This window comes from Salvia miltiorrhiza, chromosome 4 (genome assembly GCF_028751815.1).
Source record: "Salvia miltiorrhiza cultivar Shanhuang (shh) chromosome 4, IMPLAD_Smil_shh, whole genome shotgun sequence".
In the NCBI taxonomy this organism is placed as follows: Eukaryota; Viridiplantae; Streptophyta; class Magnoliopsida; order Lamiales; family Lamiaceae; genus Salvia; species Salvia miltiorrhiza.
In genome coordinates this window covers 435,130-453,388 of record NC_080390.1, presented here as the reverse complement: position 1 = coordinate 453,388, position 18,259 = coordinate 435,130, and the positions used below count along the sequence as shown (strand labels likewise).

Below are 18,259 nucleotides of genomic sequence, written 5' to 3'. Positions count from 1 at the left end.
GGAATGTTGAATTCTTGGCTTTGCAGTAGCTTAAAATTGGAGTCCAATTCTGAAAAAATTAAACCATAAAATGATTAATTTATTTATTTCTTTATTAAACAAAATCAAGCTACATAGCCCCTGAAAGAGAATATATACTAGATTGGACTATTAAAAAAAAAAGAGGATTATTAATTCATCATTTCATGATTTTGAAATAAGCTAAGTATCCATATTAAACAAAAGAAGAAGAAAAAGGAAACGCTACAAGAAAACACTGCTCTGTTATTAACGATCGAAAAAAACGGTCGTTAAAAGCAACGATCGAAAAAAACGGTCGTTAAAACCAAATAAGATTGAGCTAACGTAAATAAGACATTTTATAAACAAATATTTCGCAAGATATATTATTTGTTAATAACCCAATATATTCCATCATTTGTTTTGATTATAATTTAAAGAAATCTTTTTATAAATATATAATCAGAACAAATGATGGAATGTATTGGGTTATTAGCAAATAACATATCTCGCGAAATATTTGTTTTAACTCCATAGCTATAGTTTCACTATAGTGATTCATCAAACTTATATAACCCAATTAAACAACGAGTTAATTTTTTTTTAGGGGAAAACAACGAGTTAATTAAAGTTTACTTTAGAGAGACAGATAGAAGGAAAAAAAAAAATAAGCAAAAAAGACTCTGAATCAACTAGAACTGCAAAGATAGCAATATACACAGGTATAACTGAATCGTGTCACAAGAGATTATAGTTTTCTCAACATCTCTACTTGAAAAAACATCGAAGCATTCTGTGCGCAGTCGAAGCCTATCAATGTTACCCTCCCTCGGAAAATTTCGAGCAGCATTCGCTGTCTCAGTTCAACCACAGCTTAGGGCCGCTCAGTTCACGATCTGCAGCAGAGCCGTGGCTAGCAAGCTTCTGAATCCGCGAAGAGAATTCCTCAGCCTAGCAACGGACACAAGTTAACGAACGATCTAATAATATACAGTATAAACCAACGATGTAAAACACGGTCAGCCAAGTGAAGAAGAGGCTGACCTTCTCATCAATCCACATCAACGAACTAAGCTGATTGTTTATATGCGAACAACAACATCAAGGGGAGTCATTCCGTCTGTTGCTTCAAGCTCTCCACCCTAGTGCAGAATCATTATTTATATATTCAAAAGATAAAAAGGAAAATAGAATTAATTAAGGCACCTACTTGACTGGCATTAAGACTGTTTATAATCGATTTGATCTGTTCCGTCATCTGCTCCAATCCCCGCTCTATCACTTCAGCCTGCTCGTACCTGACATCAGAAAGATAGAAAATAGCATTGAAAATCAGGGAAAAAGAACATGGAAGAGTCATGCTAGTTGCTAGCTCTAAAACCAGACCAGTTGCCACCTCTGCTAAATCAAACTAAACCAAGCCCTCCATTGGAAGTCCTCAATAGACATAGGATAACACCATAAGGGGGAACGAGAAAGGGTCGGCAGAGGAAAATCTGGGCTTACATTGCATCTCTTGTTGATGCAGCATCATCATCAAGAAGCATTCCACGCTCCTCTTTATACAGTCGCTCAGCTTCCTCCTCCATGCTTTGCAGGGCCTTGTCAACCTGACAAGCACATGAGAAAAACAAAAATTTCTTGATGATGCTCAATTAGAAATCAAACTTAACAAGCTTGCAGCAAGTTTTGACTTTATTAGAACTGAAATTGCCCCAATGAATCATTCTGAGCCAGTTATACACTTCATACATCATTCTTATGAACTAAAATCTGCAGCTCTAAGTGTATTATAAGAGCATGATGAGCATCCACACCCCAAGAGCCCCTTTGGGAGCTCTAAGAAAGTGGACCCCACTTAAGAGCCCCTCCACACACAAGGGCTCTAAAATTTTCATTTCCATTTCTCCAATTAAAAAAAATATTGAATTTTAAATAAAAAATGTCATTAAATTTAAATTTAGCCACTCCTCTGATTAATAAATCAAAGTCCCAGCTTTAAAACCCATTTGTTGTCTCTCTCTACATACAAGACGCACACACACAACGCAGACACACATCTCTCTCTCTCTCTCTCTCTCTCTCTCTCTCTCTCTCTCTCTCTCTCTCCCTCTGTGCGTCGCGCACACAGACGGCGCCTCCTACACCACCGGCGGTTTCTCCTTCACCTCCAGTTGCAGCAGCTGCCCCACTGCCACCGCCTTCATCTCCCTCTAGCGTCTCTCTCACTCACGCCATCTCTCTCTTTGTCCAGTGCCAAAAACACACACACAGTAACAAACAGCCCCTCTCTCTCTCCTCTTTTTTTTTTTTTAAAATCAACGCGTGCAAACACGCGCCTTCAGGCCACCACTCGAGCCAGCGGGGCTCTAAGGATGCCGGTTCGAGACAGAAAATAGGGCCCCAGTGTGGGTGCTCTAAAACAAAATAATGTCATTTACAATGAAGATCCAATTACTGATAGAAGCTTCTCCTATTTGTTCACCTATAAAAGCAATATCAAATTCTTTCCTTCAAACTTTTCCATTTAACCCCACATATACACTTATCATGACGGAACATTACATAAAGCAGACTATGCAGTTTCAAGAATTACAAACTAAGATTAGATACCTCATCTTGATGAGTTTCAATTAGCTCCAGCTGCCGCTCCAAACTACCTTGCGTTTCAACTACTTTTGCAACTTCACTCTGAGTGAATTTTAAGAATAATAATTAGTGAGAACCACCAAACTAAATATAGGGCTGATAAGTAAATGCTGATGCAATGCAATATCTACACAGAATTTTTGAATTTTAAGCATCGGACACAAGAAAATTATGCTTGAAGTGGAGTAAATTCATTCAAAAGTGCCCATTCAACTTTTATACACTTCCATTGAAGACGGCAAAGTATTCATGGTTTTAAACTCCATGTTTCATTCATGGTTTATAGGATACCCCCTCAAAGAATAAAATGTTTGCGCCGTAAAAACAAAAGAGAGAAAAAGAAAAATGACAGAGCTTTCCGAAGGATTTGATTGAGTCATAACAAATTCCCATAGTTTCCTGATACAGGTGGATCCACTGTACATGAATTGATGCCAACTAAAAAAGTCATCCAAAGTCAATAAACTATAAATATTTAATAAATACTCCATATGTAGATATGTGATGATTGATCTGAAAATCTAAAACCAGGCACAAAATATGCGTCCACCACCCAAGCAACATAAAGAAATAGCACGTTTCTTTATCATGGCATTGGCAAGTAATTGAATACCTCAAGCCCAAGAAGAATATCACGATTCTGCAGAATCCTGCGATCCCACTCAGCTATAGCATTAGCTTGTTTCCTAAACTTCCCAGTACGCTCCTGAAGTTCCCCATTCCATTCTTTAATGATCTGCAACAGACTCAGCATGAGAATTGTAGTACAGGATTAGGAACACAAAATACAGATGTGGTAACAGTAGAGGATAGGTCAAACAGAGTGTTGCTAACAATCATTACCTCCTCAACTGTTTTCCCAGTGATTTCAGATGGTAACTTTGGTGTAGAAGTTGGTGCCGCACTGGTGACTGGAGCAGTCCTACAGGACAAGCATTACAACACAGAAATCAGTGTGACAAACTTCAAAATTTTATGATGCATAATGCTAAATGGGGCTTAATGTGCCAGAGAAAGACACGTTTAATGCTAGTAACTGCCTGCTCCACTCTAGTGCTGAAATACAGTACAGTGAATCTATGCAAACTAGCACAGTGCTTTCAGTCCTTAGTTACTTGACGATAATAAGATGATAACAAATGACAACATTTTCGCCAAAGAACCCACCAACTCAGGAAATTGAACTAATATCTTTGTATTGAAAGAACAACCAAAATGAACTTGAACAATAGGGAGATGTACAGACCCACTACTGGAAGCTGCAACAAGGATAGATGATGTCTGAGCAGCAGAACTGGTACTTGAGCTCACTGCCGTTGTTGAGCTTGCAGCTGAAACACCTACATACATTTTGAAATTGCCATAACATCAGCCATCCAATGATGAAAATTCTGTTGTTCTAAAAAAAATGATGAAAATACTGTTACAATGTAATGAGAAAGTAATTAAAGTGCATAGGTTATCTAGTAAATTGGCCAACATCTAGTATATAAATTGCGAGACAAGCCACAGAGTAAGGACTTCTGGAACCCGAGACTCTGGAAGAATTTTTTTCATTCTTCAGTTATGTATAGTTGGATCATTTCTTTGTGGATTCCTATAAGAAACTTTTGTAGATGGATACTTTGGTATCATATTGAACTAAAAGAGCATTCCTCCAAGAATTTCCTTTTTCGGGATGTACATTGACCATCCAATAAGAAGGGGGTTTTTCGGTAAGTATCATGATCATCCAATAACAAGGATTTCCATTTTACATATCAACATTACGAAAGAAATCATAATATTCACATGACTAGATAATAAATACAAAAATCTAAACATTTTTTTAATATCATAAGAATATAGAGATGATTATGCAAAAATTATGTTGACCTAGTGGTAGTGTGGTTAATGCCTGAGGCCAAAGGTTTCGGGTTCGAGCCCACCATCATGCGGTCTTTTAAAATAGGGAGAAGTAGTAAGTAGCCCCTATCATATAACCCCCTAGGGAGGTAAATATACTGGTGGGGTTATATGATAGGGGGTTATTACTACTTCTCCCTTTAAAATATTTGTTTCTTTTTAGGAGCTGTCCAGTCATTCAAACAGATGGAACCCCATTTGATTCATGTTCATCATCACATAAATCAAGGAATTAAAATTTGGTTTCATATCCACATAGTGGCATTTCACATGACAATGATGGGACACTCTATCAAGAGTATTCTACAAGTTCATGGTTCAAATAAAAATATGTCAAAAATTTCTACCTGTTAAAGATCATCAAGGTCAAAGACCCACTAATCATGTGTGATAAGTAGTCTATCATGAGAAACATATCTAAGTACACAGTAATTCTGGGTGATGCTTTCTTAAATTTATTTTGTTAACCGGAGGATAATTATGTTGTGTTAAATGAGTACAACATACTAACAAAAATAGCCAACAGCTTCAGGTAGATAAAATAAGAAGGCAAAACTGAAAGGCGTAAGAGAAAGAAAACCCCACCAAAAGAAGGCAGCGCCACGCTTGATTGTGCTTGTGAGGCTCCAGTTGCGGGTGTTTTCAAAGATAATGAGAAAGAACTTGCGCTTCCAGAGGATGATGCAGGCGTACTAGTTGTGCCAAAACCTGTAAACCCTGAAGTTGGAGCAGATGCACTGGTCCCCGGTGCAGACACGGTCAATGATGGAAACGTCAAACCAGGACTTGCACTGGTACTAGCAGAAGACACACTTAATGCGGCAGGAGCTGAAGCACTGGTTGTGGTAGTAGTTGTGACAGTTGAAAAGAGAGGTGACTGACTTTTTGAGGCCGAAGCACTTGAAAGAGAGGGTGCCGAAGCAAATGAAAAACCAGGTGAAGAAGATAGAGATGTTGTGGCTGATGCTGAGGAGGCAGAGCTAGTGGTGCTCTTCAAAAACGAAATGCCAGAAGTGGTGCCAGAAGCTGTATTAAATGAAAATGCAGGAGCCGACGTCGCTGATGATGCGGGAAGAGAAAGTCCAGGCGCAGCAGAAACTGAAGCCGAAGCACTGGGGAACGAGAACCCGGGTGCTGAAGCAGCTGAACTTGAAGTGGGAAACGAAAATCCAGAAGTAGGTGAAGCTGAACTTGAAGAAGTGGTTGACGGCGCCACACCAAATGGCGAAGCAGAGGATGATCCGAATAAGTTGGAAGACCCAAAAAGACCAGGAGTTGATCCAGAACTTGCCCCAAACAAGGATGTAGAATTGCCTCCTGTAGAAGCTGGGGCTGAGGATCCAAATACGCCTGCAGGCGCAGAACTCACCCCAAACTGTGGTGTGGACGGCGCTGAAGCCGACGACCCAAATTGCCCTGCGTTCAGGGCCAGGCCCGACCCAAATGCTGGTGCACTGGCGGCTGTGGTTGATCCAAAAGGACTAGGTGTTGAACTTGCCCCTGAGCCAGCTGTGGTTGATCCTCGCCCCTGACCCAGCTGTGGTTGATCCGAAAAGATTAGGTGTTGCACTCGCCCCTGACCCAGCTGTGGTTGATCCGAAAAGATTAGGTGTTGTACTCGCCCCTGACCCAGCTGTGGTTGATCCGAAAAGATTAGGTGTTGCACTCGCCCCTGACCCTGACCCAGCTGTGGTTGATCCGAAAAGATTAGGTGTTGCACTCGCCCCTGACCCAGCTGTGGTTGATCCGAAAAGATTAGGTGTTGGACTCGCCCCTGACCCAGCTGTGGTTGATCCGAAAAGATTAGGTGTTGCACTCGCCCCTGACCCAGCTGTGGTTGATCCGAAAAGATTAGGTGTTGGACTCGCCCCTGACCCAGCTGTGGTTGATCCGAAAAGATTAGGTGTTGCACTCGCCCCTGACCCAGCTGTGGTTGATCCGAAAAGATTAGGTGTTGGACTCGCCCCTGACCCAGCTGTGGTTGATCCGAAAAGATTAGGTGTTGCACTCGCCCCTGACCCAGCTGTGGTTGATCCGAAAAGATTAGGTGTTGCACTCGCCCCTGACCCAGCTGTGGTTGATCCGAAAAGATTAGGTGTTGCACTCGCCCCTGACCCAGCTGTGGTTGATCCGAAAAGATTAGGTGTTGCATTCGCCCCTGACCCAGCTGTGGTTGATCCAAAAGGGTTAGGTGTTGCGCTCGTCCCTGACCCAAAAAGTGAGCCGGTGTTGCTCGCAGAAGCTGCGGAAGAAGAAGAATTGCCGAATAGACTGGGAGTTGGAGCACCCGAGCCGAAAAGGTTGGATCCGGGAGCAGGGGATCCAAAGGCCGATTGGGTGCCAAACGGAGATGAGGAAGGCGGGGGAGTTGTTGGAGCGGGGTTCGAAGCCGCAGAACCGAATGCGTTAGCTGTTTGGCCTGTACCTGAAGACGAGGATCCGAAAATGCCAGGAGTCGGAGCTCCGCCGGGAGTTGATCCAAAAATGTTGGCCGCGGCCGAAGAGGATGAGCCGAATAGCGAGGAAGCGCCGAACGGAGATGAGCCGGTTCCCGACCCAAAGCCAAACGAATTTGCGGAGCTAGGGTTGGAGGCAAAGCCAAAAGACGATGTGGAGGAGGACGTCGGTGCGGAGCCAAAACCAAATAAAGGTGTGGATGAGGTTCCGGAAGCGACGCCAAAAGAAGGTGAGGCGGCGGAGGCCGGTGTGGTTCCGGAGGCAATGCCGAAGGAAGGTGCGGAGGAGGCGGAGCTAGTATTGGAGAAGCCGAATGAGAATCCTGTGCCAGCCATTGCGGCGAACGTGAAACCTACGCAGATTGGCGGAGATGGGTTTTGCGTGAGGGGGAAATGAGGGTTTTGAAATCTGTACTAATATTATATGAAAATTTTGACAGTTCCTTTCTCCAAAATTCTAACTAAACGTGATTTCAACAACAACAATTTCAAAATTCCATATGTGATTTCAACAACAATTTTACACATAAACAGTGCGAGTTGGAGACGACAGAGAGCAGTGAGCGGTTTGTGGCAGCTTGAGTGAAGAAAAATGAGAGAAGGGTTTGGGATGGGCCTATTTTGAAAATAAAGAGTTAAAGAGTGGACTATTTTCAATTAACTCATAATTAATGGACTAATATTACTGGCCCAAATTAACTAAAATAATCAAAATTTTAGCTTTCTTAAATTACATGAAAATTTAGCAAATACTATATGAATAATAACATTAATAATATAAAAGTTACATGATTTAAAATATAATTATATAAATTAATGATTAAAAAAAATTGTGATATCTCTTTGATCCATTTGACCATGATACCATATTACCATGAGCCCAAGCCCATCTTCTTATCCAATTAGAGCGTCCACACAGCCTTTTGAGGGGGTCTTAGAATGGACTTTTTATATTCGGTTTCTCTAACTTTATTTTTAATTTAAATAATTTTTATAATTAAAATTAAATATTACATTAAATAAAAAATTAAATCCTAGATTAAATAAAAAATAAAATAATAATAAAAATAAAATGCACCATCTTCATCGTTTATAAATTGCCGCAATCAGTTTTTGATGAAACTTCAACTCGACCGGAGTCATTTGCAAGACGTATCCTTACCCATGGGGATGGAGTCGGCAAAATCCTGTTGCGTTTGGAATAAAATATTAATGACTTTTACGATGTTTTCTATGGTCACGACGGCTCTTTTACGATGTCTTCTTCCCCTTCTCTTTGTCCCTCTTCGCCACCTTTTGGCCATATACCTTGTTGTGATACTCGGGTTGCTTGAAGTCGTCGTGTAGCCGCCATCGAATCCCTTTGAACGCTTGACAGAATGAATGTCATCATCTGATGGCGTGAATCTTTGAGACTCGATAGAATACGTCAAGTTAAGAAGGATCGAATTTTGAGCTCATATTTGTGTGTTGGTCAGCGTTCGTCTCCGACTATTAGGCTCGTCGGTTCGCTGTCCTTCCAACGTTTGAGCTTTAATATGGAATAAGCTAGAAGATTCGTATGTTGAATTGAAGATAGCAAAATCTATATTCTATTACTAGATTTTATAAATTATCTTCTTAAATATGTCTTTAATTTTTTCATGCAGGAAATAGTTTTTTTTCATATTAAAGTCTTAAATTTTTATATGAACTTTGTGAAACTTAAAGTTTTATGTTATTTAAGTTTCCCAATAAAAAACATAATTTTCTTGGCAATTTTTGTTTATTTTCATCACCGTGATCTCAGTAAAATCGCGAATAAATTGTGTTCTTGCAAATTGATTTAGGAATTATAGAAGATCTTATTCATTAAAATAATACTCTTTCCGTCTCATTCTAATAGGTTCACTTCTTTTGAACACAGAGATTAAAAAATTTACTTTCTAGGAGGAAAATAGTGTGATCCACACCGATTATGTATATTTTTCTTACTAAAAATGGAAAACGAGCCTATTCTGATGGGACGTCCCAAAAAGAAAAATGAACCTATTAGAGTGGGACGAAGGGAGTAAAAAAATAATGAGAGTTTTTGTTAAAAGAATGAATAATTGATTAAACTTCATTTTTAGGTTATTGAGAATATTGAATGTCATGGGAGATGGGAGGAATTACTATAATCTCATGCCCATGAAATTGGACATATCTTTGAGATTGATGATTCATATTTAAAAAAGAGATAATCGTGTTTTGTATTCTGAACTTTTAGTATTTCTTACAAAATATTCTGAATTTTAATTTTCTTATAAAAAACCTCAAACTTTCGACATTTTCCATAGAATGTTTTATTATACAAAATCCAGTGACGGAAAACATGACAAAAAAACTCCGAACTTTCAGGCATTTTCCAACAATGGTGATTTTTCAACAATGGCGATCTCCAAAATATTTCATCCGGCGAGATAAGTCATCTTTACGTCACTTAATCTTACATAGCATGACATTTTATAGAAAAACTGAAAGTTCGAGTTTTTCAGGAGAAAAACGAAAATTCGGAAATAAAACACTGTTAACCCTTACAAATTCACCAAGAAAATAAGCTTGTTACAATTACAACACGTGTGATTCCTTATAAAGAAGTTGAAGACTATACTTTACATGATGATGGCACCATTTTATCTTTATGGTATTAGACAAGTGGCCCTTTAACAATTTTGTATGACTAATCTATGCTATAATATAGATTCTAACACAGTCTACTTTCACATTTATCATATTTGAATTGGATTAATGATGCAGTCCCACACAATCAAGAGACGGCGACGACACTCGGCAATTGGTAGAAGGCGTTAACGTTGTGCACACATTTGGAGCCCAAAATCCATGAAATCCAAGAGGAAAATTCAAGTGCCTAGGGACTTCAAATCTTGCAATTACACCATTTTTCTTACCAATCAATTTAGCATCCAAAATAACAAAATAACATCTCTGCGTAGACACTGCATACTGCAAAAAGTAAACAAAGTCAATGTCAATGCTACTTAGTAAGTAAGGCAACTATTTTATGACGATGTTGTAAAAATAGGTCAATTTTTTTCAGACTTGTAAAAATAGACAAAATATTTTAAATTTCAGCATTGGTGGGCCACATTTAAATCCAATCGAGCTAGTTTAGGTCACATTTGGGCCTAAATATGACTTATATATGCCGAATTGGTATTGAATGTGGCCTCAAAACGACGAATTTTATAATAATTGATCTAATTTTGCACACCACCTTGAGCTAGTGGCCAAAAAAATTTTAAACTCTAATTAATGAGGTTGATTTTGATGCTACTCACTTCTACTACGAGAAGAAAGCCGTCGTCTTCGGCTTGGGCTTCGGCTTTTGGTATGAATACTGGCTCGCCGATGAATCTACGGCGCGAGGTAGACCATGTGTGCGTGGCTTTGGTGGCGGTGTTCATCTTCACCACCGTGTCGAATGGGAAATGCGGCAAGGCTCGCCGTGAACCGGAGGAGGTAGCTGCGTAGATGTACGTGTTTCGAGCGCCGGAATATTCCTGATTTATGACCGGAAAGTCTGAAGGTTTGCTCCACTCACTCAGCCTATCTACGCTGCAGTCTTGGCAATTCCCATCCACGTCCAATTTTATACTAACCTGCATTATAAATAGAGAGAATTTTTTTTTGATGAACAAGTCAATAATTTTTATAAACAAATATTTTAATTTGGAGTTCGAATCCTGAAAATGACGATAATTAAATTAAATTAAATACCTTGACTAGTTGAGGCAGCAAGGTTTCTTGGCCTTGTTTCAAGTTCATCATGGAAGGGTCTAATTTACCACTCTGCCAATCATATCCTGCAAATATATATATATAAATAATTAAACCAACTAAAACAAATACCTAGAGCATTAATTAATTGTGTTTTGGATGAAAATGAAATTAATTACCAAACATTTTCTGAAAATTGAACCATTGATAGGAACAAGTACTAGCTTGGATTTGAATGTGAAGAACTCCATTCACATATTTCTCCTCGAAAGCATTCCCAACGTGAAGCACCCACATCTGTGAAGGTGCTTCAATTGGGACTCTCCAATCCCTTGATTTCGTTTTCGAGTCTTCAAATCTTGGAAGCACATAAATTGGACACGTGGTCTTGCTTGGGTTTACCGACAACGCTGATATCATCGGAGAAAATCCACATAATGCTGTCATTGAACCTGCATGCAACGACGTCCCAATATAAATATCTCATTCCTTTTTTGGTAATGCATTTTCTCTCAAAACCTAATATTTAAATAATTTTCACCAACCCACTTTATCTATATATATTTTCTTAATCTCCGTGTCCAAAAGCTATGAGACATTTATATTGGGAACGGAGAGAGTATTACATCATTTTCAAATAGGTTGGTGTTGAGGTCTTAGATTATTGATTTTGGGGATATTATTTTGTCTTCATTGTGAGGGATCCTTGTATGCTTTAGCATGATTCCAAGAAAGTAACATGTTTGCCTTTTTTGTCATTTTATGTAAGAATCCAGATTTTGTTGGAAGTTAAAGAATACATAGCATGCATGCTTGGTTATTCTATAGATGTTTACTTATTTAATTACTTCGCCTAATTTAAATTAAAAGGAAGAAAGAGATATATATATATATATATATATATATATATATATATATATATATATATATATATACATACCTGCAACGTCTAACTTGATTCTGTTTCCAAATAATATGTAATGGGAATCTGTGAAGGCCCAGTCGTGGATCATCAAGTGATCAGGAATGTTGAATTCTTGGCTTTGCAGTAGCTTAAAATTGGAGTCCAATTCTGAAAAAATTAAACCATAAAATGATTAATTTATTTCTTTCTTTATTAAACAAAATCAAGCTACATAGCCCCTGAAAGAGAATAAATATACTAGATTGGACTATTAAAAAAAAGAGGATTATTAATTCATCATTTCATGATTTTGAAATAAGCTAAGTATCCATAGTAAACAAAAAAATAAGAAGAAGGAAACCCTACAAGAAAACACTGCTCTGTTATTAACGATCGAAAAAAACGGTCGTTAAAAGCAACGACCGAAAAAAAACGGTCGTATTCAAACGGTGACCACTGTAAACGATCGTTAAGACTGTTTTTCGGAGGCTAACGATTGAATTTTCCGCGTTTTCTTGTAGTGAAGCAAACTATTTTTTTTTCAAAGCGTGCCCTCTGTTATTTTGTCCTATTAAATATATCCTTACAAATCACTACCATCTTAACTCTCATTTTCTCCGAAAAAACTCCAAGACTGTCATTCTTGAAATTTCCAAAATAATAAAACAAGAAATCAATCTAGTCGTCGTTGTTATCAACTGATTAATATTGACACTGACGTAGTAAAATAATAAATACATGTATTTATTTTTAAAAATATATATATAGTAATACTCTCTTTCCGGAAATCCAGAAGATGATTTTATGAAGGAAACGATTGTACACTATACTATAAATTCATTTGATAAAATACGAACTGTGAAAATGATATATTAAAAAAAAATCTGTTTTTCATGGAATTTAAATCCAAAATCGCGAATTTATTCAGCAAATAATTTCACAATAAATTTTCACGATTTTTAAACGATGAAAATAGTGAAATCATGAGTCTTTTATTTCATCCGATCCTTATACATATACATATAGAAAGAGTAAATAAAAGTTACCGTAAATAGTGAAATTGCTGCGTGGAAGTAGCATATCTTCGGCATTGCATGACATTATTAATAATCTATTTCTTTTCACATCGATCTTGTAATGAGACAACAATCTCTTCGGAGGCATCTTGAAAACCCCTGCACAATTTGATTCCCACACATCAAATTCATCTTTTCCAACTCACATGCACATATATATATATATATATATATATATATATATATATATATATATATATATATATGGTTTAATTTGATTCTAGCAAAAATAATGTTATTTTTCGTGGAAAAATAAGAATAACGAATAAGTCAGTATATAACGTTGAATCTGACCGTATAATAACGGTTTCAAGATTCGTGCAGCGACGTCCCAGAAGTTGGCGGTGAACGTGTCCGGCGACATTCTCCGGCGGTCATCGACGACGACTTTGAAGGCGCCGAGGGTGCGGAGAGTCCTCGGGTCGATCTCGTAGGGGTCGCCGCCTTCCCAGAGGCAGAAGAGGCGGCGGCCCCACCGCAAAACGCTGGTGTTGGCGACGTTCTTCATCACCTTTGTGTTTCCGACCATGTTGGCCCCCTTGAGCACGGAGAAGGGCCCCCGGTGCGTGAACCTCCACGCGCCGGTGTCGGGGTCCCTCTCCTCCGCCTGCGCCTCCGTCTCCACGTACCTCGCCGCGAACTCCACCCTCCCGGCGGCGCCGTCGATCTCGAAGGCGCGGAGGTAGCCGTGGCCGTCGAGGGGGTGGACGGTGGAGCCGTGGTCGTCGGAGAAGAGCCCCGGGCCGGTGAGGTAGTAGGTCCCGGAGGGGAAGCCCCGCGGCAGCGCGCCGTCGACCAGGCGGAGGGGGACGGGCGCCGCGGTCTCGGCGCGCTGCGAGACGAAGAGGAACTGGTAGTCCCAGAAGGCGGCCACGGCGTCGTCCGAGGCATTGGCGTCGTGCGGCGCCGGGACCGGGGGCGCGGCGGTCGTCGTTGGGGGCGCGGAGATGGAGATGGCGCGGGGGACCACCGCGGTGTGCTGTGCCGGGTTGTACGTCGGCGGCGGCAGCCGCGGCAGGGATGCGGCGGCGGGGAGTTTGATGGGGAGGTGGCAAGATTTGGCTTGCATTTTTGGAGCGAAGGATTAGTTGTGAGGGAAGTTGGCAGAGGAATCAGTGGCTATTTATACAAAATTTTGAATACTTGTTTGTTCAATATTATAATATAATGCATGTTGTTTTCAAAAAAATAATATAATGCATGTTGTTATGTTACTTGATAAATTAAATCAGATTTTTGTATTCATTTACACATAAATATGGCCATATGGGTCTATCTAACTTGGTCCGGTCCCAATATTTTATTGTTATAGTTAAAAATAACGCACAATCGCAATTTATACCTACATAACTATAATCAATAAAGGGGTGTTATACATGATTGAATATTTTTATTATCGATAGTAAAATTTCTCTGGTTCCACAAATCAAGCAAAATCAACTTAAATAAAATAATTATCCATGGATATCCCAAATTTTCAATTCATATAAGTAAATAATGAATTAACCTTATTAATATAAATCATAATTATAATATTTATTAAATTTATATAATTTTAATATATTGTACAAAACAACAAATTATATTTTTACGTACTATATTTAACATATTCTATCAAACATGATATTAACATCCTATATGTGTAATTTGAAGTATAAGATCCAATGTGTATTTGTATAATTAATTATGCATTAAACTAAAATTTTTATTTTTGTGGAATTACTTGAATCGAATTTTGAAATGATAAAAAACTTATGATGGATCATAACATCTTCACTGGAAGAGCATATTCTACTTGTAACAAATTCATCCTATTTTTCGTGTTTAGATACCATCATTTAATTAATTAACTAATGATCATATCGAAGTCTGGGTGAACTAAGCATAGTTAAATTCAATAATTGGTGAAGAGCATTGTCAGCTACATCAGAACTAGCTGTATAGTTTATCGTGTATATATATATATAGAGAGAGAAAGAATCTCACCAAACAAATAGAATCTACGAAAAAATCAATGTAATGAACGAACAACATTCTCATCTAAGTTCAAATCTTGATGAGGACGAAATTTTACTATATTAATTTAATACGTTGTTTGTATTTATGGATTTTTATTGACTTATTCGTAGGTTTTATTAACAATATATGTTCATTACATTGATTATTTTCGGAGATCTTATAGCTATTAGATCTGAACTGTAAATAACTAAATATAATAATTTTATGGTATATAGATAATTTCATTTCTTTATCACTCCATCCATATATATATATAGTTTATACATGATAAATTTATAAGTGATATGTGTCTGTTTTCATTTAATTATGGTTAATTTGAGGTGATCGACACATACATATTGTTACATGCATGACCTTTTTGATTTGTTTAAGAATTCCGAGGCCTGAGGGTATAATAGCATTTTAGTTGACAGATTGAAATGGTGGAGACACTATATATATCACCAAACAATTACTGTTTTGCACATCACTATCACCAAATTATGATATTATTGTGATTAATAAAATGGAAGAAAATGGGTGGGCCACATATGCTTCTCACTTTATTCCTTGTTGGAGGACAAAGCTCTCACATTTTCACCTCTTCAATTAAGGGGAAAAATTTTATTTTGAGGTTTTAATTTTTGAGTTATTCTAACTTATACATAATTTGTATTTTTAAGAAGATAGATGATTCATGGTGTGACTTAAGCCTGATATAGGTTATATGATTTGAGCTGGACCAATCTTGACTGTTGATTTAACAATAATTTAAATTTAGATCGTAATATTATTTATCGCACATCTAAAAGAATATATCTATATATAACATGCGTGTATATACATATGAGTTTAGTGCTTGATTGTGAGGTCCGAAGTAATTCAATTCTGGATTTGTATTTGACTCGGGTTTTTTGTTTGATAGCGTTTTATGGGTGATGGTCTCTCCGAAGCTCGGATTTCGCTATCGTTTTTGTTCTTCTTTGTCCTCTTATCGCATGCACTATTGTTCCTTCTTCTCTGAAAGGTTTTTAACGAGATCTGGCCTTTGATCACTGTTTCGATTTCAAGGGTTTGTTGTATTTTTTTTTCTCTTTAATAAAATTGCATTTTAATAAGTAGTAATTGATTTTGAGGTCTTTGATATGAGTAATATTCTCAATTTTACTTACAATTTCAATTCATACATGTTTGCTCATTTAATTTAGCCTTTTACAACATTGAGTCTTAAGTATTTAAAGAGAAAATGTTGTAATTTACTTGGCTTCCAATTTATATTTTTATATTTATTTTAAAATCCCTAAGTCTTTGATGATGTGGATTCAATACATGACAAGTTGCTAAATTTCATTTTGTCGTTGGTAACTAGCTAGATTCCCCCATTTAACATACTCAAACTGTATTTCTGCCCCCACTTTACATCATTTCATTTCTTGGTTTGTCATGATTATGGCGGAAAATAATAATAACCAAGATATTTAAAAATGTATTCTTTTTCACCTTATTATAACACTAGACATTGAAGTTGAATTTCAACAATTTTAGTACGTGGGTCATCAAAATCAATTGGACCTTCTACTACTACAATCATCACCTACTTGAATGCTTCATCATCCATATGTATATTTAATTTGATAATTATAACGAAATTGAATTTTTTGTTTCGAGAAATAAATATCAGACTTTATTCGGCATATGATTTGTGGTTAATTATATATACTAGTCTATCATGGGATATTACGTATGAACGGCTAATATAACAGTCAATGAACGTTAATATAATAGTAATTCTAAGAAAAACCATTAATATAATAATATTTCATCTATAATCTATAATATATTAAAAATACAACTTTTAATTTGAAATTAATTTCAAAATTGAGTGAAAATTTTGTAGTAATAATAAAACAGAATGTTTTTTTGTAAACCACTTTTTTTTTTCTTTTTTCTTTATTATTTCTAAAATTGTGAAATTCAATTAATTACTCCCTTCGTCCTATGAAGCATGACCCATTTCTTTTCGGCACGATAATTAAGAAATTAGTATTTTGTGTGTTAAGTAGGGCTGTAAACGAGCCAAGCTACTCGTGAGCTATTCGACGTTCGACTCGATAAAAGCTCGTTCGATAATTTAATGAACAACTCGTTTAGCTAAACAAGCCAAGCTTGAGCATGACAATGTTCGGCTCATTTGCTCGTGAACAAGCTCGTGAAGTGATTTATCTTAAAAACATAAGATTATTCATTAAATGTCTTACTATATTTTATACTATATGTAGTAACATTTGGGTTAAGTATCTAATTAACATCATTTAATTACAAGAAAATAGTAAATATATTATATTTTTGTGAATAAAATAACTTATATATTTGAAAATTAACTTATGTATTAGGAAAATAACTAAAATTTTAAATTTAAAAAGCTCGATTAGGCTCGGCACTGTATTCGACTCGATTAAAGCTCGATCGATAATTAATCGAACAACTCGATTAGCTAAACGAGCCAAGCTTGAACAAGACACTATTCGGCTCGGCTCGGCTCGATTACACCCCTAGTGTTAAGTGTGGTAGGTGAAAAAGTGAAAAGGTGAATAAAGGGTAAATTTTTTGCCATTTTTAGAAACAGGTCAAGCTTCGTGGGACAAACTAAAAAAGAAACTGGGTCATGCTTCGTGGGACGGAGGGAGTATAAAATACTTATATGCATACCAAATTATTAAAGATCAGGATACTAGCTTTAATTTGATATATTTTATGTAAATATTTATTTAAAATATAAAAGTTATATTTATTTATAAATTAAATTTTGTTTAAAAAAATCTCTCTCCTCTCTCATATTTTCAAGAATACAAGTTTATTAAGGACCTTATGGTAGCTATCTATAATTTTCGATTGCAAACTAAATAAATTACCATGACAAATTGTAGACCCTTGAATCCAAATCAAATCATCAACGGAGCATTACATAAGTATTCACCTAGGGCACATGGGATGATGTAAATAAATAAAATACTATTATATGTTAAACAATAAAAGTGCAATTTAAACTAGTGCAAGGAATAATGATACCAAATAGCATAATTGGGGTTGATACTGTCTCACAAAGTGACAAGGCAAAGGAATGGGTCAGAGAATTAATTAATTGCCGTCTAATGAGGGAATCTGATGATTTCATCTTCAACTATGATGTGTCGCCAAAATATTACTATTTGAAAGTGGACAAATATATATAACTATGGGAGTTTCCAATTTTGGCGTTGCCTTCAAATCGAATGGCCTAAATGGGGGAGGATCTTTTGAGAGTGGCATTGTTGGTGGGGTTTAATTTAGTGTGTGTTGTGTGTGCAATTGATTTAAGGTTTTATTTACACCCCCATCACGGAGACAAGCCTAGGGACATTACCTAGTGACCAAGTGGGAATTTTACCATTGCTTCTTGGATGGTATAATTAGGTGACAATTAGAGGTACACACGGTTGATTTTTATTTGTATTTTTTTAAATACTAAACTT

The 18,259-nt window shown here is 37.1% G+C and overlaps 2 protein-coding genes and 1 long non-coding RNA gene across 3 annotated transcripts; 1 reads left to right on the top strand and 2 right to left on the bottom strand.

Moving 5' to 3' along the window:
• Nucleotides 1-668: 668 nt before the first annotated feature.
• On the bottom strand, nt 669-7,624 carry LOC131021172 (nuclear pore complex protein NUP62-like). Its single transcript, XM_057950263.1, is given in 11 exon segments — nt 669-951; nt 1,045-1,085; nt 1,088-1,142; nt 1,211-1,298; nt 1,507-1,610; nt 2,614-2,691; nt 3,263-3,385; nt 3,493-3,571; nt 3,896-3,989; nt 5,140-6,015; nt 6,173-7,624. Coding segments are annotated over 11 exon segments (2,805 nt in total). The 5' UTR covers nt 7,347-7,624; the 3' UTR covers nt 669-858.
• Nucleotides 5,930-6,233, top strand: LOC131021173 (uncharacterized). Its single transcript, XR_009100887.1, has 2 exons — nt 5,930-6,039; nt 6,116-6,233. It is a non-coding gene; the product is annotated as an uncharacterized LOC131021173 (long non-coding RNA).
• Nucleotides 7,625-9,544: 1,920 nt separating the features above from the next.
• LOC131022789 (carotenoid cleavage dioxygenase 7, chloroplastic) lies at nt 9,545-13,829 on the bottom strand. Its single transcript, XM_057952313.1, has 7 exons — nt 13,044-13,829; nt 12,720-12,848; nt 11,710-11,841; nt 10,949-11,221; nt 10,770-10,855; nt 10,331-10,651; nt 9,545-9,995 (listed from the first exon to the last, which is right to left on the bottom strand). The coding sequence occupies exons 1-7, from the start codon at nt 13,816-13,818 to the stop codon at nt 9,777-9,779; spliced, it is 1,935 nt and encodes a 644-aa protein (XP_057808296.1). The 5' UTR covers nt 13,819-13,829; the 3' UTR covers nt 9,545-9,776.
• Between the last annotated feature and the right edge of the window lie 4,430 nt (nt 13,830-18,259).

Coding starts and splice junctions, on each gene's coding strand:
- LOC131022789 (XM_057952313.1), bottom strand. CDS start 13,818: ATGCAAGCCAAATCTTGCCACCTCCCCATCAAACTCCCCGCCGCCGCA. Junction 10,856..10,948: donor CAATTTTCAGAAAATGTTTG/GTAATTAATTTC, acceptor ATATATTTGCAG/GATATGATTGGCAGAGTGGT. Junction 10,652..10,769: donor TGCTGCCTCAACTAGTCAAG/GTATTTAATTTA, acceptor TTTATAATGCAG/GTTAGTATAAAATTGGACGT.